We start from the raw sequence: 23,776 nt of genomic DNA, 5'->3' as shown, positions 1-23,776 counted from the left end.
TGAGAGTTTTTTTTTATTTAATTCCCATCAGCTTTGCCAGCTCCACCTCACTCACTCATGGCCTTCAGAGACACAGACACTTCTGTGCTGCTGCAGTGGCAGGAGCCCAAAGAAAAAGATAACATCCTGGGATACTACCTGTACTACAGTGAAACTGGCAAACAAGACTGGAAGACTGTCAACAACAAGCCTATTGCTAGCACCAGGTAACAAATAATCAAACATTTTTATTTGTGGTCAAATGTTGGTTGTGATGATCTTTGTTGTCATGATTACCTGCTGCAACAACAGTTGATGCTTTAGATTTAGTCCCAGCCGAGTAGTTGGGAGCCACACAGGGGGTCACTAGATAAAGCTGAAGGTTTGTGACATGAATAATAGGATTGGAAGGTAGAAAGAAAACTGTGACACAAATTAATGTTTATTTGTTAAGACCTTCCTCTAATCTTTTTTTCTCCTCTAGTCTTCTTCTTGTGTAATAAATGGGTATGGTCTCTGACTCACCAACTTCACCTCTACCCCTCAGGTTTATCGTCCATGGTCTCAAGACTCAGAAAGAGTATGTGTTTAGGGTGAAGTCCGTGAGCCGAGCAGGAAACAGCATCTATTCAGATGAGTCTCTCCCCATCCTCGTCAAATCAGCCATTTGTAAGTGCACCTGCCAGCAAAGACACAAAACACTGGACATACATTTTTTTAATGAAAATTTCTTTCATGGCACTTTATATTAAAATGCTGTATTCCAGTTGCTACACATTTATTCAATGTTTTTGTAGAGTAAAAACACACACATGGATGAACGTAGTATTTTTCTGGGTGGAGGTTAGATGGATCAAAATGCAAAATATATTCTTGCCATGTGGAATAAATCTATTACTGTTTCTCACTTTTGAATGGATCTCAAAGTATATTCATAACAAAAATAGCACTTTTCATGTTTGTAGTTTTCTGTTTTTACCTCAAGAGCCTTTTCTGTTGTGGAAAAACTGTAAACAAAGTCAAATATTTCTTAGCATTCTCCTTATAGAGCTATTTGTCACAACGTGTCCTCCACTTGTTTCCAACTTTACAGGAAACAGAAAAGCAGTTTTAAGAAAAAGTTTAATTCAAGTCAGGCAAAGAGTCTACATTATGTGAACAGTACAGTCTACTCAGTACTAGTGTTAACATTTCATTAAGACAGTGTGTTTCTCATACGTCAGTGTCTATATGTTCTTTCGTGTAGCCTTCACCAGATTATACTATCAGTCAATAACTGACAATTAACACTTTCTCTTAGTGCCTTGGTTTCGAGCAGTGTGGTGATATACTGCACCTGTTAGAGCTATTTCTCTTTCTTACTTCCTCTGTTGCAGTCTCAGATAATATACTATAGCCTGCAGTGAACCATACCGATGACTCATTTTGTTTGCCAGAATATTCTCACATATATTCTGCCACACTGCCATTATCTGGGGATAAGTGACTGAAGTCCAACTTTTGGGAGGAGTACGTTTTTATCAAAGAGAATATTTTTTCATCTGAGGCCCACAAGGCAGAGTCATAAATTCAGACAAAAGTTGTTGAGGAGTTACTGGCATTGGGATGGGTGCCTGCTAATGTTCTTTTATCACATGTGATATTTTTGTTTCAGTTTTAATTCCTTCTGTTTCTTCCAGATGTTCCTTCTCCTCCATCTGCCATCGCCCTGCTGCTGTGCACTGGATCAGAGATGGTGTTAGCCTGGAGGGCCCCCAGCTATAACGGTGGAGCTCCTGTCCGTGGATACTACCTGGACCAGAGGGAAGAGGGCATGAAAATATGGAGAGAAGTCAACGTCAAGCCTGTCAAAGAGAGGCAGTTGAAGGTCAATAAGGCTCTAACATGATGCAGTTGTGGTGGAGCAGCATAGTCACTCATTGGATTTGGTAGAGCCATTCATGCTTTTCACTACTCTGCATCTTAATGATTTGATCATCTCTTGGCCATTCCTTGAAATGTCTTAACAACTATTGGGTGGATTGCCATGGGAACCACACATCCAAGCTCCCCCTCAGGATATAACTTTACCAAACTACATTAGTTTTGATTTAGTGCTATTATCAAGTCAGTCTTTAATCTTGTCGATTATTCATTTGATTGGTTGGTCCCATCAGCCTCCCCTATTATGGATGTCCTAATTTATTTATTTATTTTTCTTTTGGCTTTAGGGGTCTCCACAGTGGATCAGTTGATTTGCATGATTGGGTTGGCACAAGTTTTATGCCAGATGCCCTTCCTGATGCAACCATCTCAATTATAGATTTTTTATACTGTCCCATAAAAAGTGAGGCCATATGTCACCTGTGCCAGCAGCTTATTACAACAGAAAGCCTAATAACATTAAGATGAAATTAACTTTATTGATTGGTGGCTGGGAAAAATAGAAAAATGCAGCAGAAATAGTTTGACTAAAGTAGGTAAAAGGTAGAATAATTCTACAGGAAGGTCAAGGTTTGTATTAACCATTTTTTTATTTTTATGTTTTTGACATTGGGTGAAGTCATTTTAGTTACTTAATAAAGACACATTTTAGAGGTGATATAATGATCTTTAATTGTAAGAAGTTTAGGTTTTTCCTAAAACATGCTGATACATTTTGAAATGATATTGCAACATTAACATAAAAAGAGAAGAAGGTGGAGGATTTTAAGTATCTAGGGTCAACAGTCCAGAGCAACGGAGAGTGTGGAAAAGAAGTGAAGAGACGTGTGCAAGCAGGTTGGAACGGGTGGAGGGAAGTGTCAGGTGTGATGTGTGACAAAAGAGTGTCAGCAAGAATGAAAGGAAAGGTGGACAAGACAGTGGTGAGACCAGCAATGTTGTCTGGTTTAGAGACAGTGGCACTGAGAAAAAGACAGGAGGCAGAGCTGGAGGTAGCAGAGCTGAAGATGTTGAGGTTCTCTCTGGGAGTGACGAGGATGGATAGGATCAGGAATGAGGACATCAGAGGGACAGCTCATGTTAGATGTTTTGGAGAAAAAGCCAGGGAAGCCAGATTGAGATGGTTTGGACATGTTCAGAGGAGGGACAGTGAATACATTGGTAAAAGGATGCTGAGGTTAGTGCTGCCAGGAACGAGGCCTAGAGGAAGACCAAAGAGGAGGTTCTTGGATGTAGTGAAGGAGGACATGAGGATAGTTGGTGTGGGTGAGGAGGATACAGAGGATAGGGTTGAATGGAGGCAGATGATTCGCTGTGGCAACCCCTGAAGGGAGCAGCTGAAAGGAAAAGAAGAATTGCAACATTAACATAAAATAAACATTGTTCACAGGCCACCAAAAGTCATATTACTGTGTCCGACAGTCTACATAGCATTAGAAAAATGATTACAACAAATGGTCTTACAGTTGATCATAGTACACGATGGCAAAATGGCTAAAGCTTCCTCATCCACACTGACTGTGTCTCTAGGCAACAAGCAGTGTCCATGGAGACCCAGAGGAAGTTAAATGTTTAACCTGTCTCCGGGAGATTACAGGTGCTCTGTAATTAGACACCGTGCAAATGTGTTAGTGTGAGTGGTTGTTTTTAGCTCCTGGGAAGAACAAAGGTAAAACCAATTAGAAAGAAAATGACTGTGCCACTGTATATCAAGATTACCCCTACAGATTGTGAAGTGCAGGGTCTTAAAGAGACCGATTTCTCAGAACATGTGACTTCCTCGTTAGGGCCACAAGAAACCCACATCCTGTAAAAGTACAATCTCTACTTTCAACATGAGCTATTTTGTGCTGGTTATTTGTGTCAAGTTGCATTTTTGGCTACAATTTCTATCAGTTGGAATACTGATTTTGCTCCTGTTACTTTCCAGCTGAGTTCTGTACAGTTGTTGTCCATGATTTTGACCCCAAAACATCCACAACTTAACCCTTTAGGGATGAACATCTGATCCTGCTTCATTCAAACAAAAACAGATATGAACTCTTTGTTTTTTGTCTAAAATGACACAGATGCACACATCAAGCACATACACCAAAACACTATAAAAATACTATAATAAGAAACAAATATTAGAGAAATGTAATAAAAAATGAAAAGTTCTTACTCAATAAGAAAATGGTACTGTTTAATTATTGTTGTATTAGATTTTGCTGGTGTAATCAAAGAATAATTGGCTATAACTACTTTGTAGTAGATACTGTATGGTAGTCTAGACCAGTGGTTTCCAGCCTCTCCATCAGGTCACAGAATGAATCATGAGTTGTGAGGTGATTAATGGGGAAGAAATAAGTTTTTAAAAAAAGATAAAGCAGATTTATATCTTTTACACTTTCATCTAATGTTTGTGACATTTTGGCTACTTTTACAGCTTTTCAAGTGAAATCATCTGAGTACTTCAGAGTAGTTTAGAGGACAAGTATCCCTTTAATAGTTTAATCCCAAACAATGTAGTGTATTTTAAAAGCTTATAATATGGTTTTATTGCAAAATCTATAAATGCAATGGAGTGAAAGTATAAACTAGCAGCAAACAGAAATACTGAAGTGAATCACAAGTTGCTGTAAATTAAGCTTAGTTGGGTAAATGAACTTAGTTGCTCTTCACTGATGCAAAAAAATTTACAATTGAGGACCAGGATTGCTTTATTATAAGAATGGTGACATTACTAAATGGGTTCAGCATTCGCCTGGAGTCAACAAATATCCTATATAAAGACACAAAACAACCGCAAAGAGAAACAATACATCAAAGAGGTGGAAAATAACTATAAATGTGTCTCTTCCAGTCTAGGTGGTCTTACTTCTATATAGGAGGGTGCAGGCCTTTAACACGTCTGTGTCCAGGGGCCCTTTGTAGTATAATCATTTAATTGTAAGTTCATCCTAATGAAGCACAGGTGGTGTGTTCAGTCTCTTGACATCACCAATGCACTCTAATCAATGGCAGATAGAAGAAATTCCCTTGTTGAGGATGAACATATGTATGAAATAATCAAATGCAACCTGTTTGCCATCTAGTGGATGTAAGGTGTGTTTTGTTCTTCTTGTTTTTGGCAGACAATCTTTTGCATTTCTTGGGGTGGCATGTATATTGATCCGATAAGAAGGTTGTCATTCTACCTAAATGTGGTTAGAGAAGGATTTATAGATAATGGCGAGGATGGTATGTGTGGGGAAATTGGTTTTTAGATAGTGACTTCTATTGCTGTGAAATAAGCTCCATCTGGTTGTGTCAATTATTTGCAGGGAAAGAGCCAAAAGCATCAGCACAAGTTCACAATTGTTCACAGAGGCAATAAGGGCCTTAAACTCTAAGTGGATGTGAATGGGGAGATCAATAAGCAAATCAATAAGGCTGAATCCCCTCTGTTCCAAAAACAAAAGTGTCTCAGGGGCTCAGGAAAAAATGCTGTGGCAGCAGCTTCAGAGCTAATACCTTGTAAAATGCCTGCTTGAGTCGGGAGAGGTGGAACAGTACAAGCTGGGAACTTTCCCCCTGAAGGAAGAAGACCACACAGACTGTCTCTTTCTTCTTCTTTGCTCAAACAACATAATGTTGAATCAAAGCCCAAAGCTTTGGCCTATATCAGGGGCCAACAAGAAGAATGTGAAGAAAAATCACTTCATATGTATTTTCAAATATCATACAAAGCATCATATAGGACAATTACATAAAGTCCAAAGAATAAAGAAATCCAATTAACCTTCACTGTCTTCAACACAACACTTAGATCACAGGTAACATGATGTGCTGTGTTATGTTGGAGAATTTACAATCAGTAGAAATTAAATGGGTCATTTAGTCTTTTCTTGCAGGTCTTTGACTTAGCAAAATTTAAAAAACTGGAACAGGTTTTGTCAAGTCATGTAATGGGAAGTTGACGTTTCTATAAGCAGTACAACCAGTTCATTCTGTTTTCCTCTTTATTTTATTTTTACTTTTATTTTTACTTTTTCTTCAAGCTCACACAAACATTTACTTTTACCAGGATACAAACTAAATTTTCATACAGCTTGACTCATCTACACCTTCTTTATGCTAGACTTTATCTGCTTTTTTATATCTGGTTTATTTCCATAGGCGTACAATCTGTCTAGTGGGCACTTCTACCAGTTCCGTGTGTTTGCTGCCAATGTGGTTGGTGTCGGGAAGCCGTCTGAGGCCAGTGAAGCTTTCCTATGTGAGAAGTGGACAATGCCAGAACCAGGTGAGGAGAAACTATCATTTCACTTTCAAAACAATTCATCCAAGTGAATCATGTTCCTGACATTGCAAGTGCCAAATTACTGAAAATAATTCTCTGCACATGTGAGTGTGACACTATCACCACTGTTATAAATCTCTGTTTAAGGATTTCTTCCAGCACAGAAAAGAATCTGTTTTGAATAATAAATTGTGCCGTATATGGTTTTTCCACAAAAACTAATATCCTGGGTAGAACATGCACCTAAGCCTTCTGCCTTCTTAATAAAAATCTCTAAACATGCTAATGTTCTTAATTTCAAATATTATATTTGTATTCATTTCTATACAACTGTAAAATCCATTTTTGGTGTATATTAAGAAAAAGCTTCAGGTATACATATCACACTTGTTTATGATGCACATAGTGAAGTACAAATAAGCGAAACATGAATAGAGAATCAAAGAAATGAATTATCATCAAAGAAATGAATTATTTCCACACTATTTATTTTTGAGCAACAGAAGAATGTTTTATTTAAAATGACAACATTAAAAGCTCATAAGATCACCTTACAGAGAAATATGCAGGTCAATCTGAAATACCAGAATAAAAAGTGGCTATTTGCATATTATGCCATTAAAGACCAAAGTGGAGACCGAGGTCTGTAACCAAAGTCATAATGCACCAGATGAAATAACTAAAACAACAGAGGTAAATTAGAGGGCAGTTAGTCAATTTTATGTATGTATAACATATTGCCTTGGCTGGTGGCCATTATCTGTGTTGCTGAAGTGCTCCACTGTCAATGTCATTATATGTGAAACCACTGTGAATGATGAAAAACACAACAGCTCTTACCCACGTGAACCAGGAAGGAGTCAGGTGAATAATATATTATTACAGGTGTGGTTTGGTACATATTAGTTTCCGTGATAGAAATGATAACGTTTTATTTACATTTTTACTACAAGGAACTCTGTCCTTTTGGAAGAGGAGAATATTAAAGAAGGAGGTGGGGGTGCTTTCTTAGGGTAGCGGTTTCAAATCAGATCTAATACCTACAGTACACTTACTTTATTTACAGTTAGTCAAGCATGTGATGTGTTTTCAGTTTACTGCCAGCGCCCAAGTGCCTGTTAAAACAAAACTTTATCTGAACTTACACCCCCATCACTCAAACAAATAAAAAACATTGTACAGATGATCTCTTGGAACAAGTAAGCTCAATCAGTAGTACAGATACAATCAGATGACACAGCAGTAATACAGTTAATAAAGCTGTTATTTTCTCAAGTTAAGTCTACTGTACATAAAAGACACATAACAGAGTATTATTGATGAATGGCTGCTGCCTGATAAAATGTTTAAGAATGAAACTGTATTGTTAATATAATGAACCATCTGTGGAGGTAACCATCTGCCATAACTTTGTAGTTCTTGGACATGATTAATAATATTCACTCAAGTTAACATAAACTTCATGTTGATGTTGGTCCTATTGGCACAATTTTGCCAGCAAAAGCACTGATACAGAGCAGTAAACTATGGTGTTGGTTTAACCTTTTCTTTAAAATGGACACACCTACCAAACGCTGGCCACATGCGCAGATCTATTTAAGTGCAGGGCTGAAAGTGTTGATATCAGAACAGACTCAACCTTCAACAATAAGTAAGGAAAGTCTGAAAACAGCTTGAAAGGCAAGAAAATATAGAAAGCTACACTATGCACAACCAGTAGCTGCTGCTAATTGATTGAGTGTACAGTATAAAGTCCTCTTTCACATGCACTGTGTTGACTAGATGGTAAGAGGTCAACATTTAGAGAGATTTTGAAACAGAAATGTGTGTGTTGGAGGCAGCATAAACAGGATTTTTTTTTAAGTGACTGAAAATTACACCCTTCTATTATTATTACAAGCACATAGATTCAGACACTACACAGGTTATTGTAGTGTGTGTTGGCTCAGCAGACAGCTCAGTTCTGCCCGTGCTCGTATCAGCTTCTTGTGACATTAATACTGGAAATAGAGAGAGCCTCTCTCACACATGTCACTTTTAAAGTGCAGCTCATTAATCTTGGAAAATGGGCTTTCCTCTATGCTGTTAATAATTTAAAAGTGAAGGAAAACCATTAAGCAAATTAACTACAATGTGCCCACATAAAGTCAGTAGGAGTATTAAGGAAAGTCACTGTAAAAGTTCTGACTTCATTCCTATTTCTTGTTTTGTTTTGACAAAAAAAAAAGTTTTGGTTATTTTGAATATGGTCACCGAGGAACAAAGTTTATTTTACTGTAGTTTATTTCAGTATGAAATTTTATTAGTCTTCTGGCTGCAACTGCTGTAAGTACAAAGAAACACTGTGTCTTTGCACTTATTTCTCCTCTGCACAAAACAGTGATCCTGATATAAGATCTGCCCATGACCCTCTCTCCCAGGCTGTCCCTACGACCTGCAGTGCAGGGAAGTGAGACAAAGCTCCCTGGTGCTGCTGTGGGAAGCTCCATTATATGAAGGACGAAGCCCTGTCACTGGCTATTTGCTGGAAATCAGCAAGGGTGAACAATCAGACAACTGGACTGCTTTGAATGACGAACCAGTTTCTGACACACATTACAAGGTGAGGGAAGCCATAAAAGTTCTAAAGAAAGATAATCATAAATTGTATTCACATATTTGAAGCACTTTTATGATTCATGAATAAGTTTGTCCTTACACTCACTGGCCACTTTATTAGCTTGGACCCGCTTTTGCCTTCAGAACTGCCTTAATTCTTCATGGCATAGATTTAACAAGGTATTGGAAACATTCCTCAGACATTTTGGTCCATATTGACATGATAGCATCACGCTCTTGCTGCAGTTTTCAACTGATCCATGATGCGAATCTCCCACTCCACAACATCCCAAAGGTTCTCTATTGGATTGAGATCTAGTGACTGTGGAGGCCATTGGAATACAGTTAACTCACTGTCATGTTCAAGAAACCAGTATGAGCTTTGTGACATGGTGCATTATCCTGCTGGAAGTACCCATCAGAAGATGGGTACACTGTAGTCATAAAGGGATGGACATGGTCAGCAACAATACTCAGGTAGGCTTGTGGCATTAAAACAATGCTCAATTGGTGCTAAGGGGCCCCCCTTAGCACCAATTGAGCATTGTTTTAATGCCACAAGCCTACCTGAGTATTGTTGCTGACCATGTCCATCCCTTTAACACAGTGTGTTAACTGTGTTAACTAATTGAGCATTGTTTTTGAGCATTGTTGGTAAGAGTGTACCAAGAAAATACCCCCCACACCATTACACGACCACCGCCACCAGTCTGAACCGTTGATACAAGACGGATGGATGCTTTCATGTTGTTTATGCCAAATTCTGACACTACTATCTGAATGTTGCAGCTGAAATTGAGACTCATCAGACCAGACGTTTTTCCAATCTTTTACTGTCCAATTTTAGTGAGCCTGAGCAAATTGTAACCTCGGTTTCCTGTTCTTAGCTGTTGCCTTTCTATCATCTTGAACCAGCCTGGCCATTCTCCTCCGGCCTCTGATATCAACAAGGTATTTCCATGCACACAACTGCCGCTCACTGGATATTTTCTCTTTTGTGGACCATTCTCTGTAAACCCTAGAGATGGTTGTGCATGAAAATCCCAGTAGACCAACAGTCTGAAATACTCAGATCAGCCCGTTTGGCACCAACAACCATCTTAAGTTCAAAGTCACTTAAATCCCCTTTCTTCCTTATTCTGATGCTCATGCATCAACTTCAGCAAGTCGCCTTGACCATGTCTACATGCCTAAATGCATTGAGTTCCTGCCATGCTGATTAGATATTTGTGCTAGCAACCAATTTTAACAGGTGTACCTAATAAAGTGTCCAGTGAGTGTAAGTGGGCCACCAATTTTTGTATTGTACAAAGCATGAATGCTGTCTGTAAGTGCCAGTAAATTAATATGCTCGAACATGTAGTGTGTTCCAGTATTTCGTCACTTTATAGTTCTGTGGGTGTAAAGGTTTAAATAATAACTATGACTGGTACACCTTTCACCTTTTTTTTTATCATTCAGGTGTCAGGTCTCCAGGCAGGTCAAATATACCGTTTTCGTGTATCGGCTATCAATGAGGCCGGAGTGGGCTCTGCCTCACTGCCTACTGAACCAATCACTGCTCAGACTAAACCAGGTCAGCTTTATCCAAATATGGTAATACAACATTTGTCTGAGGCTTGTGGGAAGTGTTGAACTTTAACATACAATGTGCCAGGAAAATGCAGGTTAACTGAGTTCTTGGTTAAAAAAAAACCCTCCCAAAAAACAAAGATGATGGCTTGAGTCACAAAAAAAGTGGTGTTTTATTTACAAACCAATTAGAAAAAGTGATTAAACAAAAGTTTAGGATATCTGGTGCAAATAAAGGGAAAAGCTGAACAAAAGTGAGTCCAGTTCAAGCACAATTAACTAAACAAACATCTTTCCATTGTTGGTGTGTAGCCACCTCCTGTTTTCTCTCACCACTCTGCCCTCGTGAGCATTGGTGGCCACTGGCTTATAAATGCTAAGCCCTGCCCTCCAGGCAATTACACAAATTAGGAGAATAATCACTCAATTATCTTTAGATATATAGATAATTATCTATATATCTTTAGATCCCTCTACACAGTTCTACAGCCAACACTTTGTTTTACATTTACACATTAAATATCTGTGCTCATGCTGTCTGCTTTTAGAGAAATAATTCAACAAAGCCTGGCAAGCAACCATCAGATAAGTTGCTCATGGCACCTTCCAGCATTAACACACCTGTTGAGGGCAGCTGAGCCTTCCATATAAGGCAAGGCTACACATCAGCTCTGGTTAGATGCTGGCTCACACATGGAGGAGGAACACCAGTCAGTGGCAGTATCCAACCTACCCCCTTCCACTTAAACACTGGGATTGGTTTTATGTCACACAATGTACAATAGGAAAAGCATTTTTACACTCCAGGCTGTGCAGTATTCATTTAGTGGGGCAAGTGTCAGGCACATTCTTCAAGCGTCAAAGATATATGAATAAAATATAGCAGGTGCCTTGAAAGGAGCAGTCTTTTAGCTTAGAGTAGCATGGAGCATGGAGTCATGATACAGCTGGAAAGACGCAGCCTGGCATTGAGTGAAGGCTTCAAGGCTCCAGCTTCATATGACATGAGAGCAGAACCAATCTCCTCATCTAAGGATTGCTAAGAAAGAAAATTAGCAATGTCCCAAAGTGTTGAATTATTCCTTTAAAAGCCCTGTTTCTCCATGATTAATAAAACATTTATCGCATGCAGTACATGCAACCAAAGTGTAACCAACTAATGCAATCTTAGAGTTTAGTTTATTGAAATATATTTTCCTGGAAATATAAAGGATGAAAAACCCCTACTGACCTATTTTGTTGTCTTCAGGCACCAAAAACATTGAGATTGGTGTGGACGACGACGGCTTCATATTTTTGGGCTATGAGGCTGATGAGATGAACGATGAGAGTGAGTTCCTCTGGAGCAAAAACTACACAGACCCCATTGATGCCAGGAGAGCCCGAGTAGAAACCAAAAACAATAGGTAGGATTGTTTGTGTGTACCATGGACATTTTTTTCTGCTTAGGCAAATTCTATATCATTGATAGGGTTTCTAACAAGCCCTCATTCAAGTTATGAGAAGAATGTTTTGCATATCTTGGGATTTAGACTCAATGGAAGCGTTAAACCCTTCACTCTGCCATGTCCTTTCCATTCTCCACTGACCCATGAAATGCTGAGTCAAAGCTATATAAAGGTTTCAAACTAACCAGGGCTGAGGATGAATGCAATATCACGAAACTAATTAGTTATGTTGTACTTTCAAGGAGCAGGCTTTAAATAAACACTGTGTTAACATTAGATGTGGTTTAAACTAATTGAATTCACTTTGTCAATTCACACTTTGGGAGTATTGCTCTCAGGGGTTCCCCCTGAATGCCAGCATCTTTGGATTATCCTATTTCAAAGCCCGAATGAAGCTTGCCTGCCAACTCAAACTTTCACTCCATTGCACTCATTTAAAGCATGTAAAACATAAGTGAATTTCATTATAAGCCATTGAGACACTAGTGGGAAAGAAAGTAGAGTGAAGTCTTATGTCTGACAGCACAAAGAAGCACCTCCAACAACCTTTGCAGATAAACAAATGCTGAAGATGCTCTTTAGGTGCATTTGTCTTTTTCATTTTCTCCATCAGGTCGGTCCTCACTTTCAATGATCCCTCCGAGGAGGATCTGGGTCTTTACACAGTGGAGATGAGCGACAACCCCAATCTGTCGTCCAGCTATAACTTCACTGCTGAAGGTAAAATGAAGCATATTAGTTGTTGAAATGTGGGAAAGCAATCAACTAGAAAGAATAAGATTGATGCTAAGAAACCATCTTGTAAAATGCATAACTTAACAGAAGGCAGGATGAAAAAAATGGTTCAGCTCAGTTGTCTTTTGTGTTATTGAAGAAGCTGATAGCAGAACTACGCAGAACCTTTAATTTTAAGGATTATCAAGCTTTTTGCTCAAGCAAATAATTACGCCTCTCACAAGCACTTTCACAAGGTCATTTGTTTCTATGTTTCTTTCCAGCTTTCTAGCTTAAAAATAGAACAAAGTAAACCATTGTTGTATTCACTGGAACTCTATGTAGGTCTTACAAAATGTGAGTCCTGATCAAAGTCAAGTGAACCTGATGCTTTTTTGTTAGTGTTTTTTATTTTTGTTTTTGTGTTTGTTTTTGCAGACCTTGAACGACTCAAAGAACTCAGCTGGCAAGTCCGAAACCCATGTATGTACTATACAGTAAGAAATGGCATAATAAAGAAAGGTCACTCTGTTTTAAAGTGATCTTTGTAATTATGGTTTCAATAAATATCTAATCAAATTTATTTATATAGGACTTTAAAAACAACATCGACAGAGTATAAATAAAGCAACATTATAATATAAATAACATATAGTCATTAAAAAGAATGAAAAAGTTTAAAAGAATTAAAAGGATTAATTAAAGGATTAAAAGGATTGGCTTTGATACAATGTGATCAAAGCCAAGGATATTAAAAATGTTTTAAGCAAAGATTTATAAGAAGCCAAATCTGTAGCTGCTCTTACATTGAGAGGTCCTATGTGCCTCTACAAGGTACTGATCTAATGATCTAAGAGATCTAGTTCATTTGTGCCACTGCACAAGATCAATGAGATAGGAGGGAGACAGACTGTTCAAGACCTTAAAAACAAAAATCAATAACTTAAAATCAATTGTAAAATGAATTGGAAGCCAGCATCCTCAGGTGAGAAGTCGAAGCGCTGAAACCATTGTCAATACCTGTAAAGAGCTGTTGATCACCAAACACTGCATACTTAGTTTTGTTTTAATTGAGATTTAAGAAATCACATACCAGCCATGTTCTTAGGTCAGACAAAGACAAAGAAAACGAAAGGGGACCAGGGACAGACCCTTGAGGGACATCACAGGAGACAGGAGTTGAAAAAGATGAGTTGTTATCAATATTAACAGTGAAGCTTCTATTGGTGAGATATGACCTAAACTAGTTAAGAACAATGCCACGTAGTCCCACACACTGTTCCAGATGAGATAAAACAATTTCATGATCCACTGTATCAAAAGCAGCAGTAAGATTAACACCAGATTGTAATTCTTCCTCAGTGCCATTGTAACCTAAAAAAGACTGAAGTTAGGTAAAAACAGTATGCAGTTATAAGGTTATTTTAACCTCCTGGCATGAGTTACATAGGGATTAGTGTTTTTAAAGAAGCAGAGTTATGTTTTCAGCTGATATCAGAGTAATTTTCATTAAGGAATGAAATAAACATGACAACATGTCAAACATGTCAAACTTCAAATTGGTCCTGGTGCATTGATACACAGCACTGATTTGAAAACTCATTATACTGTATTATCACACGTTGTGCCAGAACGGCAGGACTTGTATGTGCTATAAAGACTAATACTTTTGAAATAAATCTATACACTATTAACTAGTCACTATTTATTTAAACTGCCATTAAAGAATCTGCATTGATTAAATAGTCATCTGACCTAATTCAATATAGCCCATAATAGTCTGAGTGTAATTTTAATTTACCTTTGGCAGTGATAGCTCTGAAGTCAGGCTGGCAGGTGGAGGTTTCTGACAAAGGTGATGTACGTCTTTGGCTTCAGACAGAGAGTCTGAGTGATGCTGCAGAGCTTCGTCTCATCTTCAACGACAGAGAAGTCTCCAGCACTCCAGTAAGAACCATTGTGCAGATTGAACTGTGTTACTAACAAAAATTGGTTGTTGGGGCCCTGTAGAGTATCATTTTTCCCCAGGCACCCAGAAACCAGAGTAGTTCATTAATCAATTAGTTAACAGACAAGTTGATTTCCTTTCCCTTTTCTAAAGAAAAATGAACTCATTGTCAGATTTGAATATTTGCAATCTCTCTAGTTTTCTATGATAGTAAACTCATATTTTGACAAATGGTCAGACGAAATAAGAAATTAGAATATGTTAACTTAGTAGTGATGATCATGTACATTTGACCATTTATTAAAGGAACTACTCAAACTGAAGATGATAATGAAAATAATAGTCGGTTGCAGCTTTGCAGTTCTCCTATGATGCAATAATTTTCTGTGGTTTTCTGTGACATCAAACTCCACTTTAATTTTTCTTATTTCATGCTTAAAAAGTAAGGAAAATTACAGATGTCATGAACTTCTATAAAGCTTATACAACATCAGAGAATCATACATCTGTGTTGATGACAAGTCACTATTAATCGAAAACAGCAATTAGTGTTTCAATAATCATCCTGGAAGGCAGGAAATTGAAGCTGCCAACAAAGATAAAGAGCAGGTGTGCAAGGCAGCAGAATAATTTCACTAAAATTGGGAGACAGAATGATCAACTGGGCTGACATTGGAAAAGGAGCCCACATCTGGTAAATGTGTCAGTTCTGGTAAGATGCCAAAAAAGGCAATAGTCAAATAAACATACAATTTGGATAACTTTCTTCAAGCAAAACTTTATTCAAGATAGTCACAACCTAATATTGGCTGTTCCACTACTGTTTGAAATGTATCCAAGTGTTCATTATCTGTACCGTTTACAACAAAGATACAAACAAACAAAGATGACAAACATGCAAACTCCACAGAGGAATCTATAATATATATTAGGTGTCAAGTTTCAGCTTTAATTCAATTGGTTTTACATCAGCATACAAATAACTGTGTGGAAAACAGACAATATACTGATGAATGCTATATTTCATTTCTGCTAATCGAGCACTCTGAATATTACACATTGAATGTGACTCAGAATGGACTAAGTGCTTATAGTTGTAGCTCACACTGAGATGGAGTTGTCTGTCACTTAAAGAGGTGACAGGTGCAGAAGAAAATCAAGAGGCCTTTACAGGACAAATGTTGTGGATGACCAGAAGGTTTAATGCCAAAACAAGCTAACAGCTTTGGGATATCCTTGACTGGCAGGGTGAAATACTTGATTTCAATCCACCTGAGCTGCATCCCACTTGCTGAAGTCCAGACTAATGAGGGAACACAGTCAATGACTGAAAAGCATTTTCCATAAATGATCAAATAATGGAATTTTATTTGACCTCATGCATAGATGTCAAATTTCTTTTCAACTCCCTATGCCTTGGGCACTATGTGTTAAAAGGGCTATACCTGCTAAACAGTTCTTTCAATAGTGCCTTAGACCTACTTATATTGAAGCTGATGTAATGTAGCATCCATTATTTTACTTCAAAATGATTCTGCTGAAGCACAGAGCTTGTGGAACAAAAACTGTCACTGTACCTCTTCTTTTACTACATGTCCTGTGGCATCATTTGGCATACCCACACCTACAAATGAATTTATGGTCTTAAAACAGCCACTGAAAACAACTATCATAATAGTTAACATTAATAATGACTGCATAACCATCCCTCCCCTATTATTGACAAGATAATGTAATGCTATAGCAAGAACAAACATGAAAAATAGAGACACAGTGGTGCTTTCATTTGCCATTTTGTATAAGTGCACTTTAAATTCAGATGATCGAAAATGAACAGTTAAATTACTGAAGAACATAAACTGAATGTGAACAAACCAGCTCAGCTATATGCTATGACACCAAGCAGAAATAATCAGCAATGCCATCAGGGTCATTGAACCATGCACTGACGTGCCCACAGACAGAAAAACAAATACAATGCAGTGTAATTATTGTAGTTTCACAACTCTGTCAGCTGCACTTTGTGTGTCTTGTGTTATTGTGACGTGAGGCAACTGCTTTATATTCAGCAGCTCCCATTCAGAGCTTGTTTTTCATTTTTTCCATTATTTCCCAATATCAGAGTTCCATCTGAAGAATACTGATTACACATTATTTCTAAATGATCACAGCTGAGGTTTGCGAATTCAAAAGCCATTTAGCTGATTAGGGCCCTTAGGCCTGCCATACATCACAAATCACATCCACCACTGAGGCCCATCAACATGCAAGGCATATACTTATCTTGATGATCATAAAAGCCATGAAAATGAGCTCAAAGGCTGTTTCCACTGTGTCTCTGTTTGTTTGTGTTTGTGTTTCTCTGTGCGTGTTAGAAAAAGGAATATTTTATCTGAAGTGTGCCTGTCATTTCAGAGACTTTTCAAGCACTGATTCACACTATATTCTCTCTGTATGACTAACCATCTGTACAGTACATTGCAAACAGCATGTCTACCTGCCATCTGGGCTCACCTGTCTGCACGTGAGCTGTTGTGTACAGTTTGTGTGGAATACTTGCTTGCTCTTCTGCAGCACCGTAAGATCAACTTCGACAAGGCCAAAGGTCTGGTGGAGATCCTGTTTGATCAGCTGTCTCCAGAGGACGAGGGCTCATACACCGCTCAGCTGAGGGATGGGCGTGCCAAGAACCAGTTCACTTTGGTCTTTGTGGATCAAAGTGAGTCCTGCCACTAAGATGACGTGGGTTTTTGCTAGATACAATAATGAATGACAAGCATAGAACTAGAGGAGCAAACAGAACAGACATCAGTATAAATTTGACATCACTAACTATAACACTGGTATAAGACATACACTATACACGGCTCATTATTTTTTTTTTGCTTATTTTTCAAAGAATATGGAGACGTCAGATAAATTGGATGAAGTCAGTTTAATATTAACAAATGAAAGAAAATGATTTAAAAAGATAATAGTCAAGGGTGGTATTATTTTCCCGAAAGAGAAAACTGAATGAAGAAATACCCACCGAAAAGTTTCACAAAATAAACTTCATTAAAAAACAACATTTACTACTCACAAACACCTTCTACAACACATCACCCCACCAAAATAAGCACCCCTTAAAATGCACAAGTAAAAAAAATATGGTCATTGAAAATTTTCTAATAAACACAATTTTGGCAACCCTCCTCCATATAAAATCATTAATATAAAAACTGAACATTAAAATTTAACAACTACTGTTTGAAATACAAGGACATTATCTCCCTGTTTTTGTTTCACTTTCTATCACTAAAAGATTTTCTGAGCTGTGCTTGTCATAACAGCATTATCCTCCAGTGATATGCAACAACATTTGGGTGTGTTGGGACCAAATATCCAGCCTGGTGAAAAGTCAAGTTTTAGTCTTTGCTCCTTTTCATATTATTTTTGGGGAAAATAATGAGCCTTGTGCATAACACAGGCACAGATCGTTCTAAATAATAAGAGGGTGTCAGCTATGGAGAGAAATGGAGCTTTTTCAAGAGTGGAGCTGTTGTGGAGGGCACAGAAATGTGGGAAGGTATTATTGATTGGAGTTTGAAAATTTAGGTTGCAGTAATGATAGTGTTTTAATGTAAATAAGGAAGTTAACATTTGCGTTTTATAGTGCTGTCTCTTCTGGAGACCACTGTCTTAAGATTTATTCTACAGTAGTTAAGATCTGATTTGCACCACAATAACTTTCGAGTGTGTTGGGCCATAAAATCCAGGGCATATTATCATCTTTTAAATCTCATTCTAAAGCATATTTTCATCTGAGCGCTTTCACTGAATATATTTGAGGTTTTGTTGGGTTTTTTTTGTTTTTTGTTAATGTGTTTATTCTATTATTTTATTGGAATATGTTTACCTCTTTTATTAATCTTCTATCTTCTGTTACACAGTGAATTGGGATCTGTTTTGCAGAGTCTGACATTGTTTGTGTCTCTACTAGAGTTCCGTCAGACGCTGGCGTTGGCTGATGCAAAACGACGTGACCATCAGAGAAAGTCTGGTGAGAAGTTTTCAGATATTAGAAACATACAGTAATGACAATAAGGGCCTCTGCCTCTACGCCCTGCACAACTGTTTGAATCAAAGTAACACTCATGGTAGTGAATAATATTTGGGTGCACCTATTGCTGAAACAGAATCTGTGTTGCATCAGTATATGTAGTGAGAGACTACTTTACTTAGAAAGCTACAAATATGACTCTCTTTCATCTCATTCCAAGTTCAAGATTACTGTACAAGTGATATATGCAAAAGCTTTTTGACAATCTTTGTAATGTCTTGTCCAAACCTCTCAAACTAGAGAGCCACGTAAAGAAAGGAATAAAGCTTCCTGTGCCTCTGAACTCATTTTGATCTTCTGAGCTCACAGCTGTCATAAACTATACAGCTCCTCTGTGCATACTGGTGGCCACATGTGCAAACAGGATACCTCACCCCATGTCCGATATTCAAAGTGCACGTGCTCAAAGTCCACATAATACATTTTGTCTATTAGATACAAATGAGATATTTATCAAAATGGGACATGTTTACTGCGTTTATGTTGTTTTGAATAGTCTCACCAGCAGCTGTCACTGTCAGCATTCTGGTTTATCACACAGCCATAATTGCTATAAATTGATATATCATTGTACATTAATGTTTCATTGGTTGCTCTGAATATATTTTTATGTGGTGGTTGGCATTGCTATTGTTCAGCTCAGATGGGTAATCAATCGTTCTGTTTTTCAAGGACCCTATTTTCTGGAATTCCTGTCGTGGAGTGTAAATGAGGATTGTGAACTGATTATAAAGTGCAAGGTACTCTTACATTTTACAAAATAAATCTGCTGATGGTAATAACAGAGCTAATCTAGCATCATACTCAGGCCAAGAAAATCCTGTACTATTAATCAAATCATTACTATTATAAATTTGCTAATTATGTAGCAATAGAAGACCTAAATGAATTATTCAGCCCTTATTATTGCTTTTACAAAAATTACTGATTTCAGTGATTCTTTTAATCATTGTCATACTAATAATAACTACACACATTTTATATTTTTTAATTCAGTAAAAAATTATTGTGTGATATTTCAGTCCTACATTCAACCTAAACATACCTCAACCCACCCCAGGAGCTGTCTCTGCTTCTGTCCCTACTGTTCTTACAGGTAGGGTTTATCTCTCCTCACACAGGTGACAAATACAAACAAGGACACATCTCTCAAATGGTTTAAAGAAGGTGTCGAGTTGAACCAGATTGTTTATGACCAGTCATCAGGAGTCAGCACACTCACAATCCCACAGGTACACATTATGATTCTGCCCTGATCTGTTTTCAGGCTACTAAACATAGAGAGGGGAGTTAAGAACTATTATAGCTATACAGACAGTTCATGTTTATAAAATTAAGTCAGGAACAAATTTTATTCTGTATTATTTTGAGATGTTTATGTTAGAGTGTATTTTAATGTTCACCTGGAAATAACAATACATTTAAGTATTTGGGTGTTCTCCAGAGATATCAATATTTCATCTAAGTTATGAATATGTTTCATTTGAAATTATTCCTTGTTTTCAGGTCACAAAGAAAGAGGTAGGTTCTTACAGAGCTGTGGTGTCTGATAGGAGAGGAGAAGATGTCAGCACCTTAGAGTTACAGGACGATGGTGAGACGTGACCCTGTCAAAAACAAACACCCACAAACAATACTAATCCGCATTTGTTCTTTTCTCATTCTTCTTCTGGCATTCCTGCCACCCTCAGCATTTAGCTACCTGCCTCTAATGTTATGTTGAATATTTACTCAGTTCCAACAGCAAAACACTGTCTTAAATCTTAATTGTTCTTTTTATTTGCAGAGTATGACAGGCTCCTGCAGCAACTGAGTAAACAGTGTGGTGAGTTAGCCATAGTTGGAAGCTTTACTTTAGAGAACAACCTCTGTGAAATGTGCCAGTGATTTTTTTTTAAGCTAAATGTGCTGTGTTGGGACAAGGATAATACAACTTGAGGCCAACCTAATTAACTCTAGTGTCTGTTGTTTCCAAAAATTAATGTGTTGAGGTCCCCAGATAAAAAACTCTGTATTTTCAATTGTCAAGGAAACTGAAATGTATGCAAACTGTCAAGAGCCCTGCCCTCTCTCTACATTTCTGCAGCATTGTCAGCCGGCCCACTGAGGATTCAGAGCACTGCCGAAGGCTTCAAGCTCTACTGCTCACTCAAATACTATATAAACTACCTGAAGACCAGCTGGCACTTCAAGTGAGTCCACATGCACAGAACAACTCTCTGACCTAAATCCTGGGTGCAGCTGCAATTGGGGAAGATTTATTCAAAACTTAAATTCTGTACGAGAACAAGTTTAGAAAATACTGAATACAAATGTTGTAAACGACAATGTGGAGAAACACCTGTACACAAGCTGAAATGTTTTTTTAGCTACAGTACCAACTAGAGCGTGGTCATGTTCCAAGCTGCAAGCCACAAAAATGCTGCATCGTGTCATACTAAAAGGCAGAAATATGCACACAATACTGTTGAGTGCTATGACTGTCAACAGCATGACAGCTGTCTCTTTGAAAGGAGAGGTACTTTATGCAAAAGTTCTTATGTTGCAGCTGCAGCCACATCTGGACACTGAAACACCTGGTTCATCTCACTTATCTGTTATAATTAAATTTAACAAAGCACTGCACATTGTGCCCTGCAGGTAAATCTTGTTCAAGCCTAATGTTCCCAAGCATATCAAATGTGTCAGACTGAATTTTGTGGAAAAACGGTATGTTTAGCATGTTGTCTAAAAAAAAAACAACTGACTTCGGTTTGTTTTTCACAGGTTTTCACTGTATTCAAGAACAAGCTGAAAGAGAATATGCAATATATATTGTAAGAGCATACTAAGACCACCAGTATTGTCTCAATTCTGAGCAGAGAAAGTCAGAAAACTACTGGATTTACTATAAACTAAAACAGAATTATGGCATGGTGGAGGGTGTTGCTGGTTTCTTAAGTAAGGCTAGTAGCACCACCTGCTGGTGGCCTTTAGGATATGCAATACTGAACACCTGAAAATAAACTGCACTGTAATCCACACATTATTTTTTCAGGTTTTTATTCGGGGATAAATTTTGATAAATGTTATTCCAATCTGACTAAAACAAATATCCTCAATTTTGAGTTTTCTTTTCCACCCATTTATGAGTTTCTAATCCTCGATCTCTGATTACTCTCCTTTGATTTAAAAAAGATGGGGTTGCAATAAGAAGGAAGAGGTTGTTTGTCTAGTCACTGCATTTTACACACATTATTATGCAACAACTATAACTACTAGGAGCAGTGGGAAATGTTGGACCATGTCTCTACCTGAAGCTAGCACTTTGGCCTAGGACAAAAGGATTGGAAAACAGGCTTTTGTGGAGAATCTGGCACATATGAATAGGATGAGGCTGACTGACATCACTGACACAAAATAACTGTATGCTTGAGTGGCTGCATAGCACCATGTAAAACAATACGTCTGTGTTCCCTCCTCTGTAGGGAGAAGAGGATTGACCAGGAAGCCAGGACAAAACCTGGCAGCAGTATGAAGCAAGTGTGGATTGAAATCTGCAACCCAACAGAAAACGACAGAGGCAAATACACCCTGGAGATGTATGATGGCAAAGAAACACACCAACGATATCTTGACCTGTCTGGACAAGGTGAGTCGAAATAAATTTAGTTAGATTTAAACTGATCTTTTGCACAATTTATCATGAGACATTATGGTCAGTCTTTGTCTTGATTATTAGTTTAACTCTTAACAGTCTTTGCTGATGCCTTACTGGAGCACCAGAGGTTGAAGTAAGTGCTGCAGTAAATGATGTGTCTGGCATGGCTTGCTGTGACTCTAACAAAACACAGAAATAATAGGTAACTATTTTCAAAAGGCATACTTACTCGATCTTACATGATCTTACTCGAAAACTATTCACTGAAAACACCCAAGAACAGATTATTGATGCTTAACACTGTGCAATGTCACATTGATTTGATCCTTGTTTTCACCCTGCAGGCAACTGGCCATTGCTGAGAAAAGTGAGTCACAGTTTGTGTTAATCCTGAGATATTTCTTCCAACAAAGATTAAACAACAATCCGACAGCGATTGTCAACAGACAGTTATTGTTGCTTGTTTAATTTCAGATCGAGCTAAAGTGACAAAAGGTCTTCCTGATGTGGTTGCTATCATGGAGGGCAAGGTACTGTATTGTCAGCATTGCAGGTGTTACACTTTACATACATTTTCTTAGCTCATCTCCGTCTCTCCACAGACTCTGTGTCTGACATGCTTCATTGAAGGTGAACCGGCTCCAGAGATCTTCTGGCTTCATAATGACAGGGAGATTGTTGACCCAACACAATTTACTATCACTAAGGAGCCAAAGTGCAGCACCATCACTGTCAACAATGTCAAAATGGAAAATTCTGGAAAGTACAGCATCTTTGTGCGCAACAAGTACGGCTCTGAGACAGTTGATGTGACCCTGAGCGTTTACAAACCTGGTGACAAGCCTCCAGAAAATGCAGTGGAAATGGGTTAAGATCACAAAATGAATTCAGAAATTAATTTAGATTTCGATTTTTATGACATATAAACATATAGATACTGTAGGTAGATGATATTCACACTAATTCTGACTGCATTTTAAAGATAAACCTCTGCATAGAAAGAAATAAGAGAGTGAAAGATGGATAAACTGCAAGATGGAAGTTAGTGGCTTGCTCATGTATTAAATATGAAATTCTCTAAATATGCCATACTTCAACTTCTCCTCAGATGCATCATGTTGACATCATAGACATTTAACATAAATACTTTTTTATTGATATTAAACTATATAGTTCACTGTTAAAAGAAGGTATGATAATTTCCCTTTCACAGATAAACAATTCATGACATGTAAAATGCATCATTGATCAGTTTAACATACTCAGCAGAGTTGGTATATCCACTTGCTTATGATTGCTAACATTAGAGGAGAGGGGAGGAGGATAGAAAGAGAGAAGCGGAGAGAGGTGCTCATGGCATGATAGGAAGTCCCCTGATAGTCTAAGCCTATAGCAGCATAACTGAGGGATGGTTCAGGGTCACCTGAGCCAGAACTACCTATAATCTTTGTCAAAAGTGAAATTTTGAAGTCTAACCTTAAAAGCAGAGAGGGTGTCTGCCTCCTGAACCCAGACTGGGAGCTGGTTCCACAGGAGAGGAGCTTGATAGTTAAAGGCTCTGCCTCCCATTCAACTTTTGGAAACTCTG

The 23,776-nt window shown here is 37.9% G+C and overlaps 1 protein-coding gene across 3 annotated transcripts in view; it reads left to right on the top strand.

The window, feature by feature from the left end:
- myom3 (myomesin 3) overlaps nucleotides 1-23,776 on the top strand; it is a 51,069-nt gene extending 27,293 nt beyond the window's left edge. For 2 of the 3 annotated variants that reach the window (XM_026317261.1, XM_026317260.1), the window contains exons 16-37: nucleotides 32-206; nucleotides 527-648; nucleotides 1,659-1,846; nucleotides 6,043-6,169; nucleotides 8,587-8,768; nucleotides 10,226-10,340; nucleotides 11,586-11,742; nucleotides 12,398-12,504; nucleotides 12,937-12,981; nucleotides 14,309-14,445; nucleotides 17,021-17,165; nucleotides 18,429-18,488; nucleotides 19,221-19,288; nucleotides 19,670-19,780; nucleotides 20,055-20,142; nucleotides 20,335-20,373; nucleotides 20,635-20,740; nucleotides 22,016-22,179; nucleotides 22,285-22,321; nucleotides 22,533-22,555; nucleotides 22,663-22,718; nucleotides 22,791-23,776. In XM_026317261.1, coding sequence (XP_026173046.1) covers nucleotides 32-206; nucleotides 527-648; nucleotides 1,659-1,846; nucleotides 6,043-6,169; nucleotides 8,587-8,768; nucleotides 10,226-10,340; nucleotides 11,586-11,742; nucleotides 12,398-12,504; nucleotides 12,937-12,981; nucleotides 14,309-14,445; nucleotides 17,021-17,165; nucleotides 18,429-18,488; nucleotides 19,221-19,288; nucleotides 19,670-19,780; nucleotides 20,055-20,142; nucleotides 20,335-20,373; nucleotides 20,635-20,740; nucleotides 22,016-22,179; nucleotides 22,285-22,321; nucleotides 22,533-22,555; nucleotides 22,663-22,718; nucleotides 22,791-23,060 — 2,522 coding nt within the window. In that variant the 3' untranslated portion in view covers nucleotides 23,061-23,776. Of the gene's footprint in view, nucleotides 1-31; nucleotides 207-526; nucleotides 649-1,658; nucleotides 1,847-6,042; nucleotides 6,170-8,586; nucleotides 8,769-10,225; nucleotides 10,341-11,585; nucleotides 11,743-12,397; nucleotides 12,505-12,936; nucleotides 12,982-14,308; nucleotides 14,446-17,020; nucleotides 17,166-18,428; nucleotides 18,489-19,220; nucleotides 19,289-19,669; nucleotides 19,781-20,054; nucleotides 20,143-20,334; nucleotides 20,374-20,634; nucleotides 20,741-22,015; nucleotides 22,180-22,284; nucleotides 22,391-22,532; nucleotides 22,556-22,662; nucleotides 22,719-22,790 lie in introns of those variants that run through there. The other variant, XR_003296262.1, reaches the window with a different exon arrangement.

Source organism: Mastacembelus armatus, chromosome 16 (genome assembly GCF_900324485.2).
Source record: "Mastacembelus armatus chromosome 16, fMasArm1.2, whole genome shotgun sequence".
Taxonomy (NCBI): domain Eukaryota; kingdom Metazoa; phylum Chordata; class Actinopteri; order Synbranchiformes; family Mastacembelidae; genus Mastacembelus; species Mastacembelus armatus.
The sequence above is the reverse complement of the archived record's forward strand: the minus strand, read 5'-3'. Positions and strand labels throughout refer to the sequence as shown.